General features: G+C 43.3%; 1 protein-coding gene across 1 annotated transcript in view; it reads right to left on the bottom strand.

Annotated features, from left to right (window-relative positions):
• Nucleotides 1-1,433: 1,433 nt before the first annotated feature.
• The window catches only part of MEGF9 (multiple EGF like domains 9), a 75,610-nt gene continuing 55,645 nt past the window's right edge, over nt 1,434-21,398 (bottom strand). Inside the window, exons 4-7 of the mRNA XM_041762434.1 lie at nt 15,000-15,139; nt 8,735-8,878; nt 7,507-7,776; nt 1,434-5,714 (exon numbers count right to left, since the gene is read on the bottom strand). Coding sequence (XP_041618368.1) covers nt 5,263-5,714; nt 7,507-7,776; nt 8,735-8,878; nt 15,000-15,139 — 1,006 coding nt within the window. The 3' untranslated portion in view covers nt 1,434-5,262. The remainder of the gene's footprint in view (nt 5,715-7,506; nt 7,777-8,734; nt 8,879-14,999; nt 15,140-21,398) is intronic.

Genomic DNA, 21,398 nt, shown 5'->3' with positions numbered 1-21,398 from the left:
GCTCAACATCCAAGGCTTAAAACCTACTTGTTAATGCACATAAAGAACACATTTAACACGCGTGGTGCGTTCACCTTGTACGTGGAGACGCTAGAAAGCCAGCACGTCAAGCACTACGATGATTTCTTCATAGAATCGCCTTGAAGAGGGCGGCCCGGGAGGCTCAGCGGTTAGCGCCGCTTTCGGCCCAGGGCGTGATCCTGGAGACCCGGGATCGAGTCCCCCATCGGGCTCCCTGCGTGGAGCCTGCTTCTCCCTCTGCCTGTGTCTATGCCTCTCTCTCTCTGTGACTATCATAAATAAATAAAAATTAGAAAAAAATTGCCTTGAAAAGCTGAAAACATGGACATGGAAAACCTTTTTAACATTCAGAAAGTATCTCTTTCAGCCTAATACTATCTCATCTCACTATCACTCTGTTTTGAACTTAAGCCTAACTTTTAAAACGTAACTAAACATAATTGCTACTTTGAAGTCACTGGTTTAATTAAAATGCAACATGTGGATTTTTTGTAGAGCATACGCGTCTTCTACTCCGATGGAAAATGAATACACCTGGTTTTGATAATCTAATAAATATCTTGGATAAACTTCCATCCAACGTACGAATACGATACTATCAAAGTAATATGTGGGGCAACATTTCTTCTCCATGTGCTAAGATTATACATTTCCTTTCTTTTGAAATTTAATTAGATTTCTGTCCTGCATGACACCCAATCACACACATTACGGACCCACATGTATGAAAGTATAAGGTGGGATCATACAGCAATACAACGTGCTTTCTTGTGTGACAAGAAGGAAAAAAAAAGGGGTTTTGAAGTTTAAATATCAATTGACTGAAGTTGAATAAACCCACTGAAGGTTATAAAGCTCTCAGCACCAAGAAAGGTCTTTTTTTTTTCAAAGTACCCGTTGGATCTCGGGATGGCATCCCATTAAACACCACTGAGCTTTGTCAAAATACAGAATCTTCAAGGGTACTTCAAAATAATAAAAAGATGTACTCTCGCTGCAGGTTGTCTAATAAACACAGAACAGAATCCTTCAGATTCATACTGAGGAAAGAATTTTTTATATGTACGAAAAAGAAATTCAAAAGGAGCAAATTTTTTCCTTAGAATTTTCATGGAAATCCCAATGACTCTCTGGGCAGGCAAAAGCACAAACAGGATGTATGTTAATGTGCTTTCTACCGCCCTCTGCCCTCTACCCCGGAGCATTTGTTTTGTCCTAAGAAGGGGAATCTTATGGCTGTTTTTTTTCGTAAATGGTTTAAAACATTATTTAAAGGCAGTTAAAACAAAAAGCACGGTCAATAAATGGAGGATTCAAAGATTTTCATGAAGTGGTTTGAAAATAAATGCTTTGTGACATATATTAAAACCCTGACCACGTAATAAAAAGTAAAACAACAAATCTACAATAGGTACAAATTATATACATTTATTTTTAATAATTTTAAATAACACTCTTGTATAAATTCTTTTCATATATTCAAATCATACACAAATTTAGAAATGCATCATGAAGCCTAGTACAGCATATGCAGGAGACACGTTTTTAAAATCTGTGTTAGAATTTTAGTGGCCTGCGGACGAGCGTAGTTTCGGAAACTCCCCCGACGGCTGGGGCTGACGCGTAACCACGAGCGCTTGTGCCCACGCGGCTCCTGCCCTTTTGAGGACCCACGAGCCCGGTGCACCCGCCGTCACCGATGGGCCGTGGGTCCCTCCTCCTCCCCTCGGGGCGCCGGCCTCCGCCACCCCCAGCACGGGCTCCCGCCGTGCCCACCGCAGGCCGCCCGAGGCCAGAGCGGCCCGTGGGGAGTCCCCCGTGGACGGGGCCAGAAGCGCTTCCCGCGTCCTGGGGTTGCGTGGGCCGCTTCTTGGCCCTTAGCGGAGCTTTCCTGGCGGCGTGGGCTCAACTCCCACCGCGTGCGCCGGGCGACAAGCAGGGATGTGCGGGCGCAGCCTGGCGCCCCAGAGGGCAGGGCCTCGCCAAAGCCCCAAGAGCCCGGCCCTCCCGGGCTCGCGGCCGGAGGGTCTCGCGGGCCACGACCAGCGCGGGGACAAGGCTCTAACGACCCGCTCTCGGGGCCACGTGGGCTAAGAGCAGCCGGATAAAGCGACCCCCGTACAAGTGCTCTCCTCCCGTCACACCTGCTCTGCCCGCTCCTGAGATGCAGGTGCCCTGAGAGCAGACACGGCCAACCCGCGGGCCCTGGCGTGGGCTTAGGGGCCATCACCATCTCTGTAACCGGGGAGTCCGTTAAGAGACATCTGGGCGCTGACGGTGCGGGGGGACGGGGGGCACAGCTAACACTACCGGGGCCGCCGTCGAAATGCATCGGGGCTTACGCAAGGACGGACGGCGGCACCGTTATCACTTAGTAGCAGAATCTGTCACTTATCAGCAGGATTCACGCTCGCCTTGCCTGAAAACAAACACATTTCTAGTCCTGACTCAAAAATTCTTCCAATAGGATCTACCTAAGGGACTGATGGGGTCCTACCCTTACAGGAACCAGCATCGGGTGACGCAGTCCCTGCTAGTTTCCTACTCCGATTTTGCTGGCACATCACTTCATGATTGAGCTAAATTTTAGAACAAAATTATCTCCACCAGCAAAAAGCAAGGGACACTAAAGAATATTGTTTAAAACACATTTTAAGACATTATTTTTTTTTTCCACTGGGAAGAATCAATGCTCCTTGTGATTCAGCGTCTGCAATACCCCGTGAGGCCTGTTTGAAGAAATGTCCATGTGGCCGGAGTCTGGACTATTTGGCTCCGGCTCCTAGACCCCAGCAAACACTCCCGCTGTCTCTACTGGGTCAACCTGTACGTCTCCCCGCCGTCCACCCCCCAGGCTGAGGGGCCAGTCCAGGAGAGAGGCAGGTGTTCCGTTCGCACACCTCCTTGGGGTTGTGCAGTGCTCGGGCTGAGCGTGCGTAGGAGGCAGCTGCTGGGGAAGCCGACTTTCCCTCCCTGCTCGGGAGGATTAGTTCGCTTTAACGAAGCACAAACTGGCAGTTTCCTTATCCTCGACAGCAGCTTCAGATAGTCCTCCGCGTCCTTCCCGCAGGGTCCCCTACGGCCGTGGGGCCCCGGACCTGCCTCGTACTTACAGAAGGGAGAAGCGTTCCCCGCAGGACTCTCCTCCCACGGTCTTGGTCTGCGGCTCCAGGCAGCTTCTGACAGGCACAGTTGGAAGAGCGTGTGCGTCAGAGTGAGGAGGCCCGACTCCAAGCCCCCCGAGGACGTGCTGGAGAGCCTCGAACAACACAGTTAGCCTCATCTGTAAAACGGTGACAATAGCTGCCTCCTCAGGGGACTACGAGGAGGAGCAGGGGACGCAGGGATGGAAAGGTGCTTGCCAACTGCCAAGGGCCACAGAGGTACTCACTGATTTTATCATGATGTAATGTACCGTGACCTGTCCTCTCATGAGCAATGGCCAGACATCGGGGCACCCAGGTGCTGGAAGCAGAGGATCCATCTGTCCATCCTCCAGAACATCATCCCTAAAACCTCAGAAAACTTAGGGCTCTCCTGCAGAGGGACGACCAAATTCCAGGTTTTTCTCTGGGGAAGGCGGTCAACTTGGATTTCTTAGGGCTAATCTAATAAATCCCCCTTTTTCCTAGCCACTTGACAGCGTGCCGTTCCTCCTATGAATATCTATATTTGACTTCGGGCTGCTTTTCCTGGCTTGCTGAACCCACCATCTGTCAGCATCAAAACAGATGAGAGCAAGAGTAGGTGGCCTCTAGGGGAGACCCGTGTCTGAAAGCAAGGACTGACCGAACCCACCCAAGCCCAGAGCTACTCCCCAAGCAGGAGAGAGCGGAACCGCAGCTCCGCAGGAAGATGGGCCGCACACCCGGAGGATGGCTGAGAAGCCATGTCCGAACGCAGAAGGTATTTTTTCGAGGTGGGTGGAGGAGGAATAGAAATATTTCCCAGGCATGAAAACGGGATCCCAAGTCACATGATGGCTTTTCTTTTGGAACTAAAATATTTCTAATTCCTTTGGAAGACTATCTTTTGTATTTAAAGACGTGTGTGTGTGTGTGTGTGTGTGTGTGTGTGTGGACATGATCTGCACTGATCTATGTAAAGCATGTAGAGCGGCTAATGTCTCACCGGGGGAGTATTTTGGAGAGTGTGGCCCGTGTCCCAGCTGAACCATCAATGACTTAAAAATCTATTGCTTGAATCTGTAGTCAGTCCAAGAACACACAGCTCTACTTTGAGACTGAGAAAGGGAGAGAAAGGTTAGAGACATTCGACCTCTTATAAATTTCAACAGTGTCCAAAGAGGGACTAAAAATGATTGATGGTCACCAGAGTCCCAGCTCTAGCAATATTGCCATCTATGTTATTTTAACCAATCCCCATATTTTCTTTTTACAACACCATTAACTGCTGTACAAATAAATTCTAGATGATAAAATATGACATGATTTTTTTTTTTACAAATAGATACAAATACAATGTTGACCAGATATGCTACATTAACTATATACACCTTATTTCTCTAGAGGCAGGAAGAGTCCTTATTTTCAGGCAATTTACCATTTACACTGAGACCCTAAGGAGGACCGTCGGCTTCCCGCTCCCAGATGTTGCCTTCTTCTTTCCACCATTAGCTTATCCTGTGCTTGAGCCTATCATTGAGCAAGACTTAGGGAAGGAAAAAAATCACACCTTTCTGAAGACCTTCTTGAGACTTTTCTGCCCCTATTTTAGAAGCAATCGAGATTGTTTATTGTGATACAGCCCCGACATTAAGCTTTCTTCGGCGATGCCTTTTAGCACAGTAGAAGGAACATCATCCCTGACTCTCCTTTTAAAAGAGGTGTTTCAGGAACGGAGATGAAGTCTTCCAGCAGCCTCCTCCCTCCGCTTCCATCGAGCCTCCGCTGGTTTGGTGAACACTTCGCCAGGAGTCTGTTAGGAGGTCAAAGTAGGTGTGGCCTGCACTGTGGGATTCAGCCTTCCTATACTCCCGTGTAGTCTGGTACAAAAATATACTTTACCACAAGTCCTTATTGACAGTGACCGCTTCAGATCTTCACGGGGAAACTAAGAGCAATAGGCTAAGTGCGTTACAGCTTTGTACCCGAACATCTCAGGGGCACTCCACGCCCTGGCGTTCCCAGCAAGCACCTCCCAGGCCTTGTCCGGCCCAGGAGCCGATGCAGTCTTACTGAGCGCTGTGGTCTAACGCCCCAGGACGACGGTTCTCGCTCCTCAGGCCTTGTAGTTGTGTATGGGTGTCGTCAGGGTCAGCTGCCCATTGGGAGCCACTTCATTACCGTCATCTTCCAAGAGTCCTGACACATCTGCATTGGGAATGCTGTCATGGTAGCTGCTGAAACTGATATTGTCTTCTTTCAGCTCGATGGTCCAAAAGGGGGCATTGAGTTTCCGGTTCTGGTACTCCCGGTACATATAGACAGCCCCCACGAAACCCATCAGCAGCACCACCACAATGATGATGACTGTCAAAATGATGATGTTAAACTGTGTCCATGAAACGTCAGCTAAAGCTGACGTGCTGTTTTCAGCAGAGCTTACTGAAAAGATAGTCTGCAGGGTTGTGGGGGTAAATGTACTATTTATAACAGGGGTGGGCACTGATGTGGTCAAAGAGGCATTGGAAACCAAAATGGTAGAACCTTCAGGTGTTGGAACAATAACTTCTGAAAATAAAAACAGAGAATGAAATGTAAAAGACAAAATTATCTAGTTTTAAGAAACAATAAAAGAAATACACGTGGGAGTGGAAGTTGATATGGGATGTTGACATGATACTCTGCTCTAAGGTAACACAAGCTAAAAATAATTTTTAGAGAAACATAGTGAAAGGAATCAAGGCCTAGAAGCTAGATTATTACATCCATGGCTGTTCTCCAAACTGTAGAATATTAAAATCTTTGGGAAAATTCCAAAGTTGGAGTTTCCTATCCTTCTTGGCTCTCGGACAGATTCACACAGATTCCTGCAAAGGCAGTAAATATGTCACCACGGACTCCTGAATCACTCGGTTAAAGGTGACAGGGATAAAAATGCAATCATTTGAACTAAAATAAGTTCAACATGTCTGATGGCATCTCATGAAGGTGAAATTCTCTTCAAAGGTGGCAAAAACAGAACAAGAAAAATCGTATTTCTAGTTACTTTTGAAAACCACAATTTAAACGTCCAATATTGATGTCAGCCAGGAGCAAACACGGCCGCGTCCTTCAGTCCTAGGGGATCCTGTCCTCCTTTACACAGATCATAGATGGTTTCATAATTAAAGTGCTAAGACCACACAGCTCAGGAGAGGTACTGAAGCCTTTGGGACCCAGTAGACCTGTGCGGCTACAGGCAAGTGAGTGAATCTGGTTAACACTGAGGCTCCTCATCTGTAAAATGGGAGTGACAACGCCTACTTTGCGGAGTCCCCGGGGAGCCTCGCGTGAGACAGTGCGCCACGGCGCGTTACCACATGTAGTGCTCCCCCAGGGCTTGGCGCGTCAGAGGCCCTCGATACAGTGGCTGCTGTTGTCACTATACCTCGTCACCACAGTCAGACACGTTAATCGATCCCCCAAAGAGGCATGTTCTATGTTATCTAGTAACTGATAAGAAAAATCATCACAGTCCTGTCAGCCAAGTAGGGGTGAAGCCTCCAGATGGGAAAGGGAACCGAGTGAAAGGATCCCCGGCCTAGTGACAGGGCCAGTCTGTCTTTCAGCCTTGATCACAACAGAATAAGGATATCAAGAAAATGGCAGAGGAACGACACGTGCCACGGACCAATGGTCCATCGGCCCAGGATTCAGCATCGGTCAGAATGTCAAAGAGTGGTTTCTAGAAGAGCATGGTCTCATCACTTTGTGACCCAATAAAGCCTGAATATCCCCCTAACTCATGCTAAATTTCTAATCATTAATTTTTATCTAAACCTTTACTGACCTTTCTGGCAAGAAACATTTTGCTACATTAAGAACCTTTTCTTTTAAAAATCAAAAGGACTATTATCACTCTTTCCTCCACTGCACATGGAGGGAACTCGGCCCCAAAGTTAGGTAGGACAGATGCTACAGTGCAGTCTCGTTTCTCAGCTGGAACTTCTAACCAGATTACACGTCCCTACTTCCAAAGACCTTTGGTGGTCACGGGAAGTGATGAGAATATAGGAACCAAAGGATAAAAGAAATGATAGGACTTTTAAATTATTAACATAAAAATGAAAATAGATGAAGAGAAAATGTGGGAACCCTGCAATGACTTTGTCGTGGGCCTCAGATTTCTGGAGTTGACTTTGGAGCAGCAGGAGAGCAGCAGGAATAGAAGGAGATCCCTTTAGGCAAATAGCTATCAACATCTATTTCCAGAAAACTCCTCTGGTGGGATCGGAAGGTTTTATAGACCTAATGGTAGCTGTTCTGAAATTCTCACTGCTAGGCTCAGATATTAAATGTGCCACCTTAGGTGAAGCTTTACCTTTCTTGATGCAATTTCCCTCGAGGTCTCGGACATAGCCTTCTAGGCAGTTCTCACACCAAAACCCAGTGGTGTTATGGAGGCAGTTGATGCATTCACCACTCTCAGGCTTGCAGATCTTTGGAGTCGTAATTGGGTCCACGTGGCCATGACATTGGCACTTGGTACAGATGCTGTCAGAATTGTAATAGCCGTTTTCACACTTGTTGCAGTTCCGGCCTGTGTAGCCTTCTTTACACTGGACACATCTAGGTTCCAATTCACCTGACTCTAAAAGCGAGAGAATACCAAGGGAGTTCAGTACAGTCTCAAGCTACAGTTAAAGATGCAAAACAGGGCAGCCCCGGTGGCCCAGCGGTTTAGCGCCGCCTTCGGCCCAGGGCCTGATCCTGGAGTCTGGGATCTAGTTCCACGTCGGGCTCCCTGCATGGAGCCTGCTTCTCCCTCTGCCTGTGTCTCTGCCTCTCTCTCTGTGTGTCTCTCATGAATAAATAAATAAAATCTTTAAAAAAAAAAAAAAAGATCCAAAACAAAACAACTACTGGCCCTCAAAATGGTTTTTAAACCCCCCCCCCACTATCTCCTCTCAAAGCAATTAATGATCTACACCTTATTTCTTTTTTTTTTAAATTTTTTATTTATTTATGATAGTCACACACAGAGAGAGAGAGAGTCAGAGACACAGGCAGAGGGAGAAGCAGGCTCCATGCACCGGGAGCCTGATGCGGGATTCGATCCCGGGTCTCCAGGATCGCGCCCTGGGCCAAAGGCAGGCGCTAAACCGCTGCGCCACCCAGGGATGCCTCTACACCTTATTTCTTAATTCATAATTGTCCAGTTCATTGTAACAATGATGGGGCCCTCCAGAGAATCTCTGTAGGTAGAGAACAAAAGAAATAGGCTTACATGAGGAATACGAATAATTGTAATGATGAGACACTCTTACAACATTTTTATTACTTCTTTAGTCCTGAAAGATGGAATAAGATATGATTTTAACAAAAACTTCTTCATCTCTCCCTCCAGTCACTTCATATACATGTATTTGGATTTGGTTGCAAATCCCTAGAAAGAAAAACCTTTGCTGTTTTTCTAACTCCCTTTCACCTGCTCTCACCGTACTCTCACTCCTCTTTGCCCAGAACTTCATTTATCAACACACTTGATAGCAATGATAACTGATGCCCTGGTTTTCCCCTCCGGTGGAAGATTTAGAGAAAGGCCTCACCTATGACACAGCTGCCTGTAGACGTCACTGCTGAACAAGGACAGCGAAGGCATTCTTTCGTGGCATCAGGACTCTGATAAAATCCTTCTGTGCAGTCTTCACAGTGATCCCCTTTGCTATTCTCCTGGCAGTTTAAACAAGCACCTAAAAGAAGCAAATTATTTTAAGGAGTTAAAGACGCGCTCTAAAAGCACAATAACTTCAAGTAAATCATACCATATTAACCAAAAGACCTTACGAGTTCACCAGGAGAAGTGAGCCGGCAGGAGTTCACTTTCCAGCCCATCTTATGTCTACGTTGGTCACGTCTGTGAGTTCTGTGTCCCCTGCTAGATTGTAAACTCTAGGGAAAGGCTGGGCACGTGAATAAAGTAGCAATAAGCCTGGGTTGATGGCTGACTACATACAGAAAGCGGGGCGACTATTTTCAAATTAAAAATAAAAACAATCTAAGACCTATTTGAAAAAGTATAAATTATATACTACCTTCACAGTTGGGATACTATAGGTAAAGAAGTGAACTACACCTACATATATGAATATCCATAAATCTTGACAACATTGGGTAAAAAAAGCAAACTGCAGAATGATACAAAACAGATGGAGAAAACTTAATTATCTTGTAAAATTTAAAAACCATAGTAAACAATACTAAGCAAATGGATACATACATAGGATATACAGTAAAAATCAATGTGGACTGGGGGCATCAGCGAATTTTATGCTCTGCTTATCTCTGTGGAGGGAAGGAGAACAAACAAGACTACGGAAAAAAAGAGAGGATTCCAACTGTATTTGAAATTTTCTATTTCAAATATTTAACTATATGTAATACGTATAAGTATTAAACAAAATACCAAAATGTTAGTATTTATTAATTCTAGGTGTAGCTACATTAGTATGTGTTATCTTATTCTCTGTACATTTTCATATTTAAAAAACCCAAGATAGGGCAGCCCGGGTGGCTCAGCGGTTTAGCACCTGCCTTTGGCCCAGGGCGTGATCCTGGGGTCCCAGGATCGAGTCCAGCATCGGGCTCCCTGCATGGAGCCTGCTTCTCCCTCTGCCTGTGTCTCTGCCTCTCTGTCTATGTGTCTCTCATGAGTAAATAAATAAAATCTTAAAAAAAAAAAAAAAAAAGGAATGTGTGTTTCCTGAAGATGATGTCACGCTCGCTGGCGAGGCAGCAGACCAACGTGGAAGGGTAACCAAGAACGCAACCAGGCAAAGAAAGGACTGTGGGGCTCCTTTGCAACCAAATTCACTGACAACGCTTTGAAAACATAAATCGCCACCTGTCAAAGGCCTTGTCCTTACTTATTTTTCCATTTCAGGGCTTACGTATAAACCTTTCAGAAATAGAGCCATGTGCTCTGTTGTGGGAAGAAACGCCTGATCCTCTCTGCGGAGCAAACTTGAACCTGCCAAAACGTGACAAGGGAGAGTAAGGGCGGAGGGAGGGCGGAGGGGAGGGCGGGGGCCAAAACCTTCAGGTCACGGAGCCGGGAGGCGGGAGAGAAGTGAGTCTCCTTCCAAGGGGGCGGGCAGCGGTCAAGGGTCTCAGGACAAGGAAGGCGCGACCCGGTTTTACATTTTGAGAAGATCCGTCCGGCCCGTGGCGACTGGACCGTGGGCGGCCGCGGGCGAGGGGCGAGGAGGAGCCCGAGCGGGCAGCGGCCCAGAGGTCGCGGTGGCTCCGGGGACGACGGCGCGAGCCGGGTGCGGGGCCCAGGGAGCCAGGAGCGGGCGGGCTGCGGCTCGGAGGAGCCCTGGCTCGGGGGCCCGTCGCCGAACGCGCAGCCCTGGCAGCGGGCGGGCGGGGTCAGGCTCCCGCGGACACGGTGCCCAGGTGCCGAGCGTCCCGGAGCCAGCCGAGGCCTGCAGGTGAAGGGGCCCCGCGCCGCTGGACCTTTGGCCGTGAGGACCAAGGCAGGAGGGGCAATCTGGTAGCACAGACAGCGGTGGCACTTTAAGCCCAGGGGACTGAATGCCATCACTTCGGGACAGGACGAGTGGAGAAGACAAACGTGAGATTGATTTATTCGTTTGAGAGCGAGCGAGCGAGCGCAGACACGCACAGTGGGGGGAGCAGAGCAGGGGGGGCAAGAATCCTCAAGGTGCCCTGCTGAGCCTGGGGTACTGCCCGGGAGTCCACCCCAGGATCCTAGGATCATGACCTGAGCAAACACCGAGAGTGGGACACTTAACTAACTGAGCCACCCAGGCGCCCAAGAGGAGCAAAAATAAATAAATCTCCTCAAAAAAAAAAAAAAAAAAAAGCGCACCAAGTGAATATAAAGTTCTGGTTTAAGAAAACAACAGTCCGGGGATCCCTGGGTGGCGCAGCGGTTTGGCGCCTGCCTTTGGCCCAGGGCGCGATCCTGGAGACCCGGGATCGAATCCCACGTCGGGCTCCCGGTGCATGGAGCCTGCTTCTCCCTCTGCCTGTGTCTCTGCCTCTCTCTCTCTCTGTGACAATCATAAATAAAAATTAAAAAAAAAAAAAACAGTCCCCCACCTGCACTTTAAGATAAATATACACTCAATAAAGAAAATCTAGATAATAAGGAGAGTAGAAAGAAGAAAAAAGTCACAAGAAATAGGTCATTATGATTTTGAATATATTTTTCCTTGAAATCTTTCCATATATATATATTTAAGTTCTGGTTTTCAAATAGTCTAAATATACAGCCAAGCCATTTCACGCCCTGCTTGTTTCACTCTCTCATGTTGTTACATCCCACTTTTTAAAACATTTAATGACAACTTTAGCTGCAGTTGCCATTTATTGATTATTTATAATGAGCCAGGCACTGTAATTAAGGCTTTATAAATAGATCGCGCTGAATCACCACAACAACCCATTAGACAGTTACTGTCATTATCTGCATTTCGAGATGAAGAAATAGGCTACGTAATCTGGCCAAGGTAAAGTCAAGATTGCACTTGCCATGCTCTTGATCATGTGCTGCCTAGGTAACATAATTTGCTTCATTCTCTGTTGATAGAAATAGGGTTGTCTAATTTTTAGAATTATAACTACCACTTTAATAAGCCCCTTGGAACACAAAGCTTTTTATGAATTTAGAATTATTTCCTCAGAATAGATTTCTGGAAACAGAACTGCTGGATCCAGGAGGTATTTTTAAGACTCTGATACACACTGTGAAACTGTTTTCCAAAAATTTTCCCCCAATATATTTTATCACAAAAAGATTGCTTTAAAATCTGCTCCCCCTAAAACACAAGGTACAGAAAAAGACCAGAAAAGGGAAACACAGGAACTGTGAAAATATAGTGAGTGGCCACCAGAGGGCAGCCGCATCACAGCGCTGCAGGCAGAATCTCCTTGGAGACAAAAGGAGAGGCTGAGCATACATTAAGCTTCCAGTTTAAATTAAGCATTTGCATCCCTTCGCGTTGAATTCCACTTTTCTTATATTTCCAGAGAAACCATTTATTTCTCTTACTACTAGATGCTTTAGAAATTTTAACCACGGAAAGGTCTTGTGCCTTAAATTATCTCAAGCAAGGACAGGTTGGGATTTACTTGACATTAAAGACAAACCACCTCATTGCTACAAGGAAAACTAGCAGTGAGAGCCGGCAGTGCAGACCGCTTTCTCACTGTACAAGATCTGGGGAGGAAAAAAAATAAAAAATAAAAAATAAAATAAAATAAAAGATTTGGGGAGAAATGAAACTCAACTCAGTATGATGAAGCCTTCCCGTCCTTCACCAGGATTGAAATTTCTCTCTCCTCCGTGTGTTTTTCCATTCACTTGTTCATTTACCCAACAAACATTTCGTGAGTACTGACTGGGTGCCAAGCTCCAAGCTAGGGGCTGTGTACGATGATGAGCAATGATATTGCCCCTACCCTCATGAGCAAGCCACACATGACTCATAATCAGAAATAAATATATAAACGATGCTACGTGCTGTGACACAAATACAACTGCATGTGACAGTGTATAATTGGGGACCGTCATTCAGTTTGGAGGATCAGGAACTGCTTTCTAATGTAATAAACTTTAATTGAAGGCCTGAAGGAAAAATAATGATTGAATAAGGCACAGGGACTAGCGTGGGGTAGAGGTATATGAAAGGTCATGTGTGTGGACCTTAGGACAAGGGAACACAGCTTGTCTCAGGAACAGAAGCCAGTATGACTTCAACACAGGCAGTAGAGAAAAAGAAGAGCATGAGAGAGAACCAGTAAGTAGCCAGGGACCAGATGACATACCAGAAAAAAACCCACAATCTTTCCTAAATCAATCTGTTTCACCATGGACTAGAGGAGTAAAACAAAGAATTTCCAATTCTTTTCAAGGTACTTTGAATTTCAAATATTCTGCTACTCTGCTTTCATAAAAACACTTGCACTTGTCAGACTAGTTTGTCCTGATGTTTCTGTTGGGGAGAAAAAAAAGATTCCCAAGGAAGGATTTCTAATCCGTACATTTAAGAAAACCGACCATCGGCAGAGGTCATTGTCTTTAGTTTTTAATAGTTTGCTTCAATATGATTTTCTTTGTTGTAAACCGCCTGGGGTATGCTGAGCTTTCAGAATCGGTGGGCTGATGTCTTTCACCGGTTCAGAAAATTCGTGGCCATTTTCTCTTCAAATTTTGCTTTTTTTTTTTTTTTTTTTTTTAAATTTTTTTTTTTTTTTTTTTTTTTTTTTTTTTTTTTTTTTAATTTACGATAGTCACAGAGAGAGAGAGAGAGGCAGAGACACAGGCGGAGGGAGAAGCAGGCTCCATGCACTGGAAGCCTGATGTGGGATTCGATCCCGGGTCTCCAGGATCACGCCCTGAATTTATTTATTCATGAGAGACAGAGAGAGAGAGAGACTGAGAGAGAGAGAGAGAGAGAGAGAGGCAGAGACACAGGCAGAGGGAGAAGCAGGCTCCATGCAGGGAGCCCGACGTGGGACTCGATCCTTGGTCTCCAGGATCGCGCCCTGGGCTGAAGATAGCGCTAAACTGCTGAGCCCCCCGGCTGCCCTCAAATTTTGCTTCTGCCTCAATCTCTTTCCCCTCCTTTCTTTCTGAGTCTCCGATTACATTTATGTTCATCTTCTTGGCTCTGTGTCCCACGTGTCTTTCCTGCTCTCTTCTTTCCATTGCATTTTTTTTCTCTGTGCTTTACTTGGAGATTTTTAACTGAGCTGTATTCAAGTCTACTCACCTTGTCTTCGCTGTGAATAATCTTTTGTTAAATCTATGCAATGAGTTATTCATTTCAGATGTTGTATTTTTCAGTTCTAGGCTGACCTTTTGATTTTTTCTAAATTCCAATTCTCTTGAAATTTGTCTCTTTTTTACCTATTTTCTGGGTTTTCCTCTATTTTCTTAAAGCATCAATTTTAGTCATTTTAAAGGCATTGTTTGCTAACTAACATCTGGATCATCTGTGGGTCTGCTTTCATTGTTTCTTTTTTCTCTTTATTATTGGTCACATTTCCGCTCTTCAGCATTGTCTAGTGTTTCTGATCGTATGCCAGACACAGTGTATAAAAGAACCAGAGATGACTTCTCTTTTCCCTGTTGGCAGTTATAATGAGAGAATCACCTCAATCCAATTCAAATTGAGATGGGTTGAAGATGGACTGCAATTTTAGCATGAGCCAGTCCATCTACGGTTCATCACTATTTCTTGGTCATGGCCCTCTAACGCTTCTGACTGAGAGCCTAGCATCCCTGAGACTCCTCAGCCCTGAGAGACTACAACAGATTCAGTACTGCCCTTTGGTGGTTTCAGCCCAAATCCCACTCCACACCCTTCAGAACGTGGCAGTATCTCGAGAGAGATGGTGGTATATGGTAGCAGAGCTTCTCTTTCTGAGGTTTTGTCTCCTAAGCACCAGCAGACTGAGAGACTTCTTTATTCCTTTGGGGCTGCTCTCATTTCTTACATAATCAGCTAATGTCCCGTGAGAAAACTGGCCTTGTGTTTAGGGCTCCTCTAGTTTCCAATCCATCATACAAGTCCCAAACAACTGCCAAAAACTCTCCTTGTATCTCTTTCCTCCAGACAAATCTGTTCCTTAGCCTATGACTAGAATCATCAAATGTCCCGTGGAAATAAAATGTCTGGCTATCATTCACTTACTTAGGAAGAGTTCTAGCCTTTCTGGAGGGTATTTTAGTTCATACAGGCTTCTTTGCTTCCATAGCTCTCCAACCAAAAAACATAATTTTTGAAATGTATGAAAAGAACTATGGCCTAATTACATAACAAAGTTAAGGAAAGTGTGTACCTGTGAGGACATCACAACTTGCAGACCGATTATTACACTGGCAGGGCAAGCAGCCGCTCTCACTAAAGCCATAATATCCATCTTGGCATCGATCACATGGAGAGCCGGTGACACCCGCTTTGCACTGGCATTTCCCAGAACTGCAAATAAAAGCAAAGACAACAAACAAAAGTAAATGAGTCTGAAAGTTTTGTTGCTTCACATCCCATCATAGATGATCTTAATGTAGAAATAGTTTCAACTAGATTCTAATCACTAAAATCATTTTGAGTTTGTTTTAATTAGGAGTTGAATAACTTCATGACTATATACATTCAATTGACATACTAACATGAATCATTTGTGACAGTTTAATCCGCTGCATTTAGGTGGTTTAAAATGATTAATAAAGGAGCCATGGAGAACATAAGTCCCCAGTGCTTAGAAATCTTTGTTTACTGAGCAGTGGGGCATAGAACTAGCAGCACTGCTACAGCTCATTCCTGGATTGTTCCACAGTTCCATCAGCACCCACTCTACCCAGCATGGAGAAAAGAAGAAACTCCTAGTCTTCACCCAACCTAGCTTCTGGCTGAAGAATATGAAGGCCAAGTTTTTTTTTTCAAGATTTTATTTATTTGAGAGAGAGAGAGAGAGCAAGCAAGTGAGCACGAGTGCAGAAGCAGGGAGAGGGGCAGAGGGAGAGGCCCCTGTTGAGCCTGAGATGGGGGCTCTAGCCCAGGACCCCAGGAATACAACCCCAGATGAAAGCAGAGCCATCCAGGTCCCCAAAAACCAAGATCTTAATGAATGTGTCAATTAATATCCATTTACATGCTGAAAATGACATACTTGTCTACTTTAGGTTTGGCTATATTAAAATCCTATTTCTGGCAATTAAACTGGAATTCACAGTTAAGTAAATATGATTGTAAGGGGGACCTCTATTGTTTTCTGGATTAAATCCATATAAAATTCTAGATTGTCAACCCAAAATGAAATCTAAAATCTAATGTAAGAAAAATAAGGGTGCCTGGCTGGCTCCGTCAGTAGAGTGTGTGATCTCAGGGTTGTAGGTTCGAGTCCATGTTGAGTATAGAGATTACTTAAAAATAAAATCCTTAAAAAGAAACAGAGAAAAATGCTTTATCAAACAATGTGACTCTTCTTTATATGTTCATTCTGAACCTGAAATTTTTAGACTTTATCTGAGCATTTCTCAGCACCAGCATATTGGATGGGAGACGATTTAAGGTAAAACTGCTTTTCGATATAATATTTTTAGAGATTTAGCTCCTGATAATGAGCCCTCATGGGATTGTTAATTTCAGTTCAAGAACCCAGGCTCAAATTATTAATACTTACAGAGTTCTTACACATAGCAGTTAAAGTAATCCCCTACTAATTCCCATATTCCCATTTCTATATTAAAAACACAAGTTCCAAATTTGAGAGTTACTGGACTTTTCAACTGAACTCTGCAGAACAGAAATAAAGCAACTTTCAACCATGTGCATTCTACTTGTAGTATACAAACCTAAGGTGTTTTTTTTTTAATTTAAGATTTGCCTTTATTTTTTTATGAACATCCCCTGGGGTAAATAATGAGGCTTTCATCCTCCGTCCCTAAAAACTCTTTTGAGCAGCTAGAGTCAAAGTTTACTTTTTCTCCCACTTACAGTTCTCTGTGCTATCCCAGGCTATGCCAAAAAGGAGTAGAAAAGTAGAAAAACAGTTCTACATGGAATATTTTTAGGGCTTTACTCAAATAAAACCAGTCCAGAAGGGAAAGGAAGCCAGGCTTATGTAAATAATATATACTTTACATATTTCAAAGTCTTGTATCCTGAGATACAAGTTCTATGTATTCATAGAACTCTCTATTCCTATCTTAAAGCTGTCTAGTGTATTAGGTTATGCAGTTGCTTGATTAACAAGTAGTTTTAGAGAAAATGTAAAACAGGCATCTGAAAGCAGGAGTGCTGCTGCAGACGACAATGATAAAAATAATGAGCCATCACTGATTGAGGGCCTGTGTCATATAGGCCTAGAATATAGATATGTTCTCTAATCCTCAAAATAAACCCTACTAGGTAAAGTCCTGATCCTTGTTTTACTATTGAGGGAAATCAGAGAGGCTAGTTATTGTCCACACTTAGTAAGTCAGGCTGATTTATACAAAGCAAGACTTTTCCTGCTGTATCATGGTACCTACCACTCCCTAAGTCTGAATCTAAATTTATTTGCACAAGAAATTTGCACACCAAACAACTTGATACCTACTTGGGTATCGAGCTTCATTCTGTAGATTCCAATCACCACAATTCACCATTTATTTAGGTTTTTCACCCCAGTAAGCTGTTTCTGCCTTGCCCAAAATAAACTCCACCTAAGAAAAGTGCTCTCTTTTCTTACTGCCAGTAAATTTCAGGTTTTCCTTAACAAAAGCTAAGAGTTCTCATGGCTTGAAGAGAAACTGCAGCCTAGCAAGTCCGAGGTTCCTAGAGATGCAAGCCCAAACATTGTGATGCTTTTTAAAGCTTAGCTACAATTTGTACTGATCATAGTGAAGAAGATGAGCCTTGATTTTAAAATGCAACAGAAATACACATTACCAAGTGTGTCTCTTAAGTAATTTCAGAAAGAAAAAAAGAAAGAAAAAGAAAGAAAGAAAGAAAGAAAGAAAGAAAGAAAGAAAGAAACCCAACACACACGTGTTTACACAAGACCATCCCAAGGTACTCAAAGATCTAGCAAAGTAAATCTGTATTCATCAAATATGAAGTTCAAGAATATGTTATTACTCAACAAGAAGGAACGAGTCAATCCAAGTCTCCCTATTTATAAAGGATATAATTGCCTTCCAAAGAACTGATAACAACATTTTATTAGCTGACTTCCAAGGCTTTAAAAATGTTAATCAAAATATGCTTGCTCCTCATTTCTCTATAGACAAATTATTCAGTAAACAGAAGAATAAACAGTCACTTAAAATGACAGTGTTTGCTGAACCCACCAACCTATAAGAAAATGATATTATCTTGGAATACCTAATCACTTCATAATATCCCATAATCATAACATAGTTAAGTGTTCTCAAAGTAGTTGCTATCCCTGTAAGTGGACTTTCTCTTCATAATTCTGCTCTGCATATTCAAAAGACTGATTTAAGCAGGCGTCTTTCTCCCTGGAGAATATGTTCCTTAGTTGTTGATGTTAAAAAAAAAAAAACACACACACACAACAAAGAAAACCCCATGAGTAGCTTTATGAATCCTGATAAAGTGATTGACTAGTCTAGATACCGTGCTTCACTTTTCCTGGGTAGATTTTAAAACAAGAAAGGAGGTGCTTTCTCTCTCTCTCTCTTTTTTAAATATAGAAGAGAGTGGGAAAGTTTGTTGTGAGACTGCGCTGGTAGTGCTTTCCCTGTTACTCATGGCCCAGCGCCAATTTCTGCATGTATAAGAATTAAATCACTCAGCAAATATAAAGCTCTCCCTGTGTGACTTCTTTTACAGAATAAAGTCTCTACAACACCCCCTTTCATAGTCTCCCTCTGTTAAAGACTATTGAATGCTTTTCGAAGCAAAGGTCAACGATATAAATGCAATGAAATCAAAGAAGGGGTGGGGGTGGGGGGGAAAGTCCTGTTAACAGACCACTCATGCTAATCCATAGATTTGAAATGAAAGAACCAAAGACCCATAGCTGTGTATCTGGAAAATAATGGCATAGAACTAGATTTTGAACAGAAGTCAGAATCTATACTACTGAGTTCAACTAACAAGGAATTTAAGATAGAAATTGCTCATCTGGTGTCACTTTTTATAGACATGAGTTAGCTACTAGTAAAGTACTAATATAGTGTGGAGAATTATATCAGAAAGAAGAATACAGAGTTATTTATAAAGGAAGCACAAGCATCGTGCAACTAAGCCATACTAAGTATAACTAAGTATGTACTATACAGTTTTTAATTTTCCCAAACAGGATTCTCAGATTTTCTTAGGGTTTCAAGTGCTTAGTTATAGAATTTATCACACTCATAAGTGTGCAAGCCACTATTACACGGTTTGAACACTTAAAAATAATCCTTAAAGGGCACTTGGCTGGCTCGGTCAGAAGAGCATGCGACTCTTGATCCTGGGGTCATGAGTTCAAGCCCCATGTTGGATGTAGAGATTACTTAAATAAATAAAACTTTTAAAAAACTCTCTCTTAAAACATGAATAATATATTTTCTGACATGAATTCATTAACTTTTCAAAAGGGAATTCAGTAGAATATCACATTTCAAGATTTGGTACGTATTTGTGTCATGCAAGTACTAACCAAAATGTCTTCTTAAAGGTTCTGTTCTGTTTAAGACGAGTAGATGGAGCATCTCCAGAATTTCCATTATTTTATAACAGTATTGACTAGGGTGGGAAGGGTGGAACACAAGGAGAAAGGTATCAGGGTCTATGGAAAATTCATAGCCTAAGGAGACAGAGAGCTTGGTTCATGTTCCAGCTCTGCTAGTAACGAGCTGGGACCACGGGCTTATTCTGTCTTAGACTCAGTATTCTCATTTGTAAAATGAAGACGATTATACCAAACTTTGTAGGGTTATTGTGAGAATTAAAGATGACATACCCAGGGTACTCAGCATAGCATCCGGCATGTAATCAATACTCAAGAATAAAAGAATTATGAAGATGATGACAGTAATACTAGATCCTGAATTTTTTCTGAAAATTAAAGGAAAATGGTCTGGACTCTCTAACAGACAAAGGCAGACAAGGCTGTTATTTACTTTTAAAATTCTGTTAACAAACCTAGAAAAATTGCAATAATTTATGGGGTAATTGTTAGTTTGGAGCCAAAAGGTGGCTAGGAAAAAAGAGAGTACATTATGAAAACCTGGTAGAAATGATTTGGGGAAAGAAAATTCTTTTTCTTTTAATTAATTATTTATTTATTTATGACAGTCACACACACAGAGAGAGAGAGAGGCAGAGACACAGGCAGAGGGAGAAGCAGGCTCCATGCACCGGGAGCCCGACGTGGGATTCGATCCCGGGTCTCCAGGATCGCGCCCTGAGCCAAAGGCAGGCGCTAAACCGCTGCACCACCCAGGGATCCCGGGAAAGAAAATTCTAAAATTGAGAAGGGAGGGGTGCCTGGGTAGCTCAGTCGGTTAAGGCATCTGATTTTGGCTGGGGTCATGATCCCTGTGTTGGGCGCCCTGCTCAGTGGGGACTCTGCTGGTACCCCCTCCCTTTGCCCTTCCCCCGACTCATGCTCCTGAGGGTGCTCTCTCTTTCTCAAATGAATAAAATCTTTAAAAAAATTTTTTTTAAATGATAAAATCGAGAGGGAAAAGGATTTCAAAAGCCTATATAAGGTGGGACCTGAACCAATGAGATCTGATGTGTTTTTGTACAAACTAGCTAATTGATTAAATTTTTAAAAGATTTTATTTATTCATTCACTAGAGACACAGAGAGAGACCCAGGCAGAGGGAGAAGCAGGCTCCCTGCAGGGAGCCCGATGCGGACTCCATCCCGGGACCCTGGGGTCACGCCCTCAGCCCGAAGGCAGATGCTCAACCGCTGAGCCACCCAGGTGTCCCTAATGACGTAATTTTTTCTAAATTGTCAAATGTCTTAGTATGTTTTATGTTATCAAAAACATTGTTTTCTTCCTAAGAGTTGTAAGTGACATGTGCATGGCATATCCTTAGGTACTGTTATCAACATGAACTTAAGAAGTCGTAGAGTAACTAAAAAGATACAGTTCTAATTAGAGGAAATTCATTTATTTATGGTTATTCAGAAGCCTTGCTTTTTCCTCCTTCTTCCTCACACAGTTCACATATTGGCACTCTGACATGGAAAGAACAAGAAACAGAAAAAATGGATAATTAGAGGTATCAATTTTCTTCTTCTGTCTTTTCTTTAATAGCAAAAAACAATTTAGTGTAGGGGCGCCTGGGTGGCTCAGTCGGTTAAGCCTCTGCCTTCTGCTCAGGTCATGATCGCAGGGTCCTGGGATCCAGCCCCCAAGGCCCCCCTGCTCAGTGGGGAGCCTACTTCTCTCCCTCTCCCTCTGCTGCTATTTCCCTCTCTCTCTCAAATAAATGAAAATCTTCTTAAAAAATAAAATAAAAAATAAAAACAATTTAGTGCAGAAACAGAACTACTAGTTAAAACACTATGAAATTAACAGAAAATTTCTGATTATAAGTTCTCTCAATATATTAAAAATAATATTAAGAAGAAGCTGGAAAAAGGTTTTCTAACTAGAAAAAAGTTTTACACGGGAAAACAAAGAAAACGAAAAGTTATTTGCAATACTTCATGTTTGTGTCATGGCTGTGAAAGGTAATAAAAATAGTTTCTCCTTTTGGTTATGAAAGAAACTCAATAATTAGAC

This window comes from Vulpes lagopus, chromosome 7, assembly GCF_018345385.1.
Source record: "Vulpes lagopus strain Blue_001 chromosome 7, ASM1834538v1, whole genome shotgun sequence".
Lineage (NCBI taxonomy): Eukaryota > Metazoa > Chordata > Mammalia > Carnivora > Canidae > Vulpes > Vulpes lagopus.
This window is presented reverse-complemented; position numbering and strand designations above follow the sequence as displayed.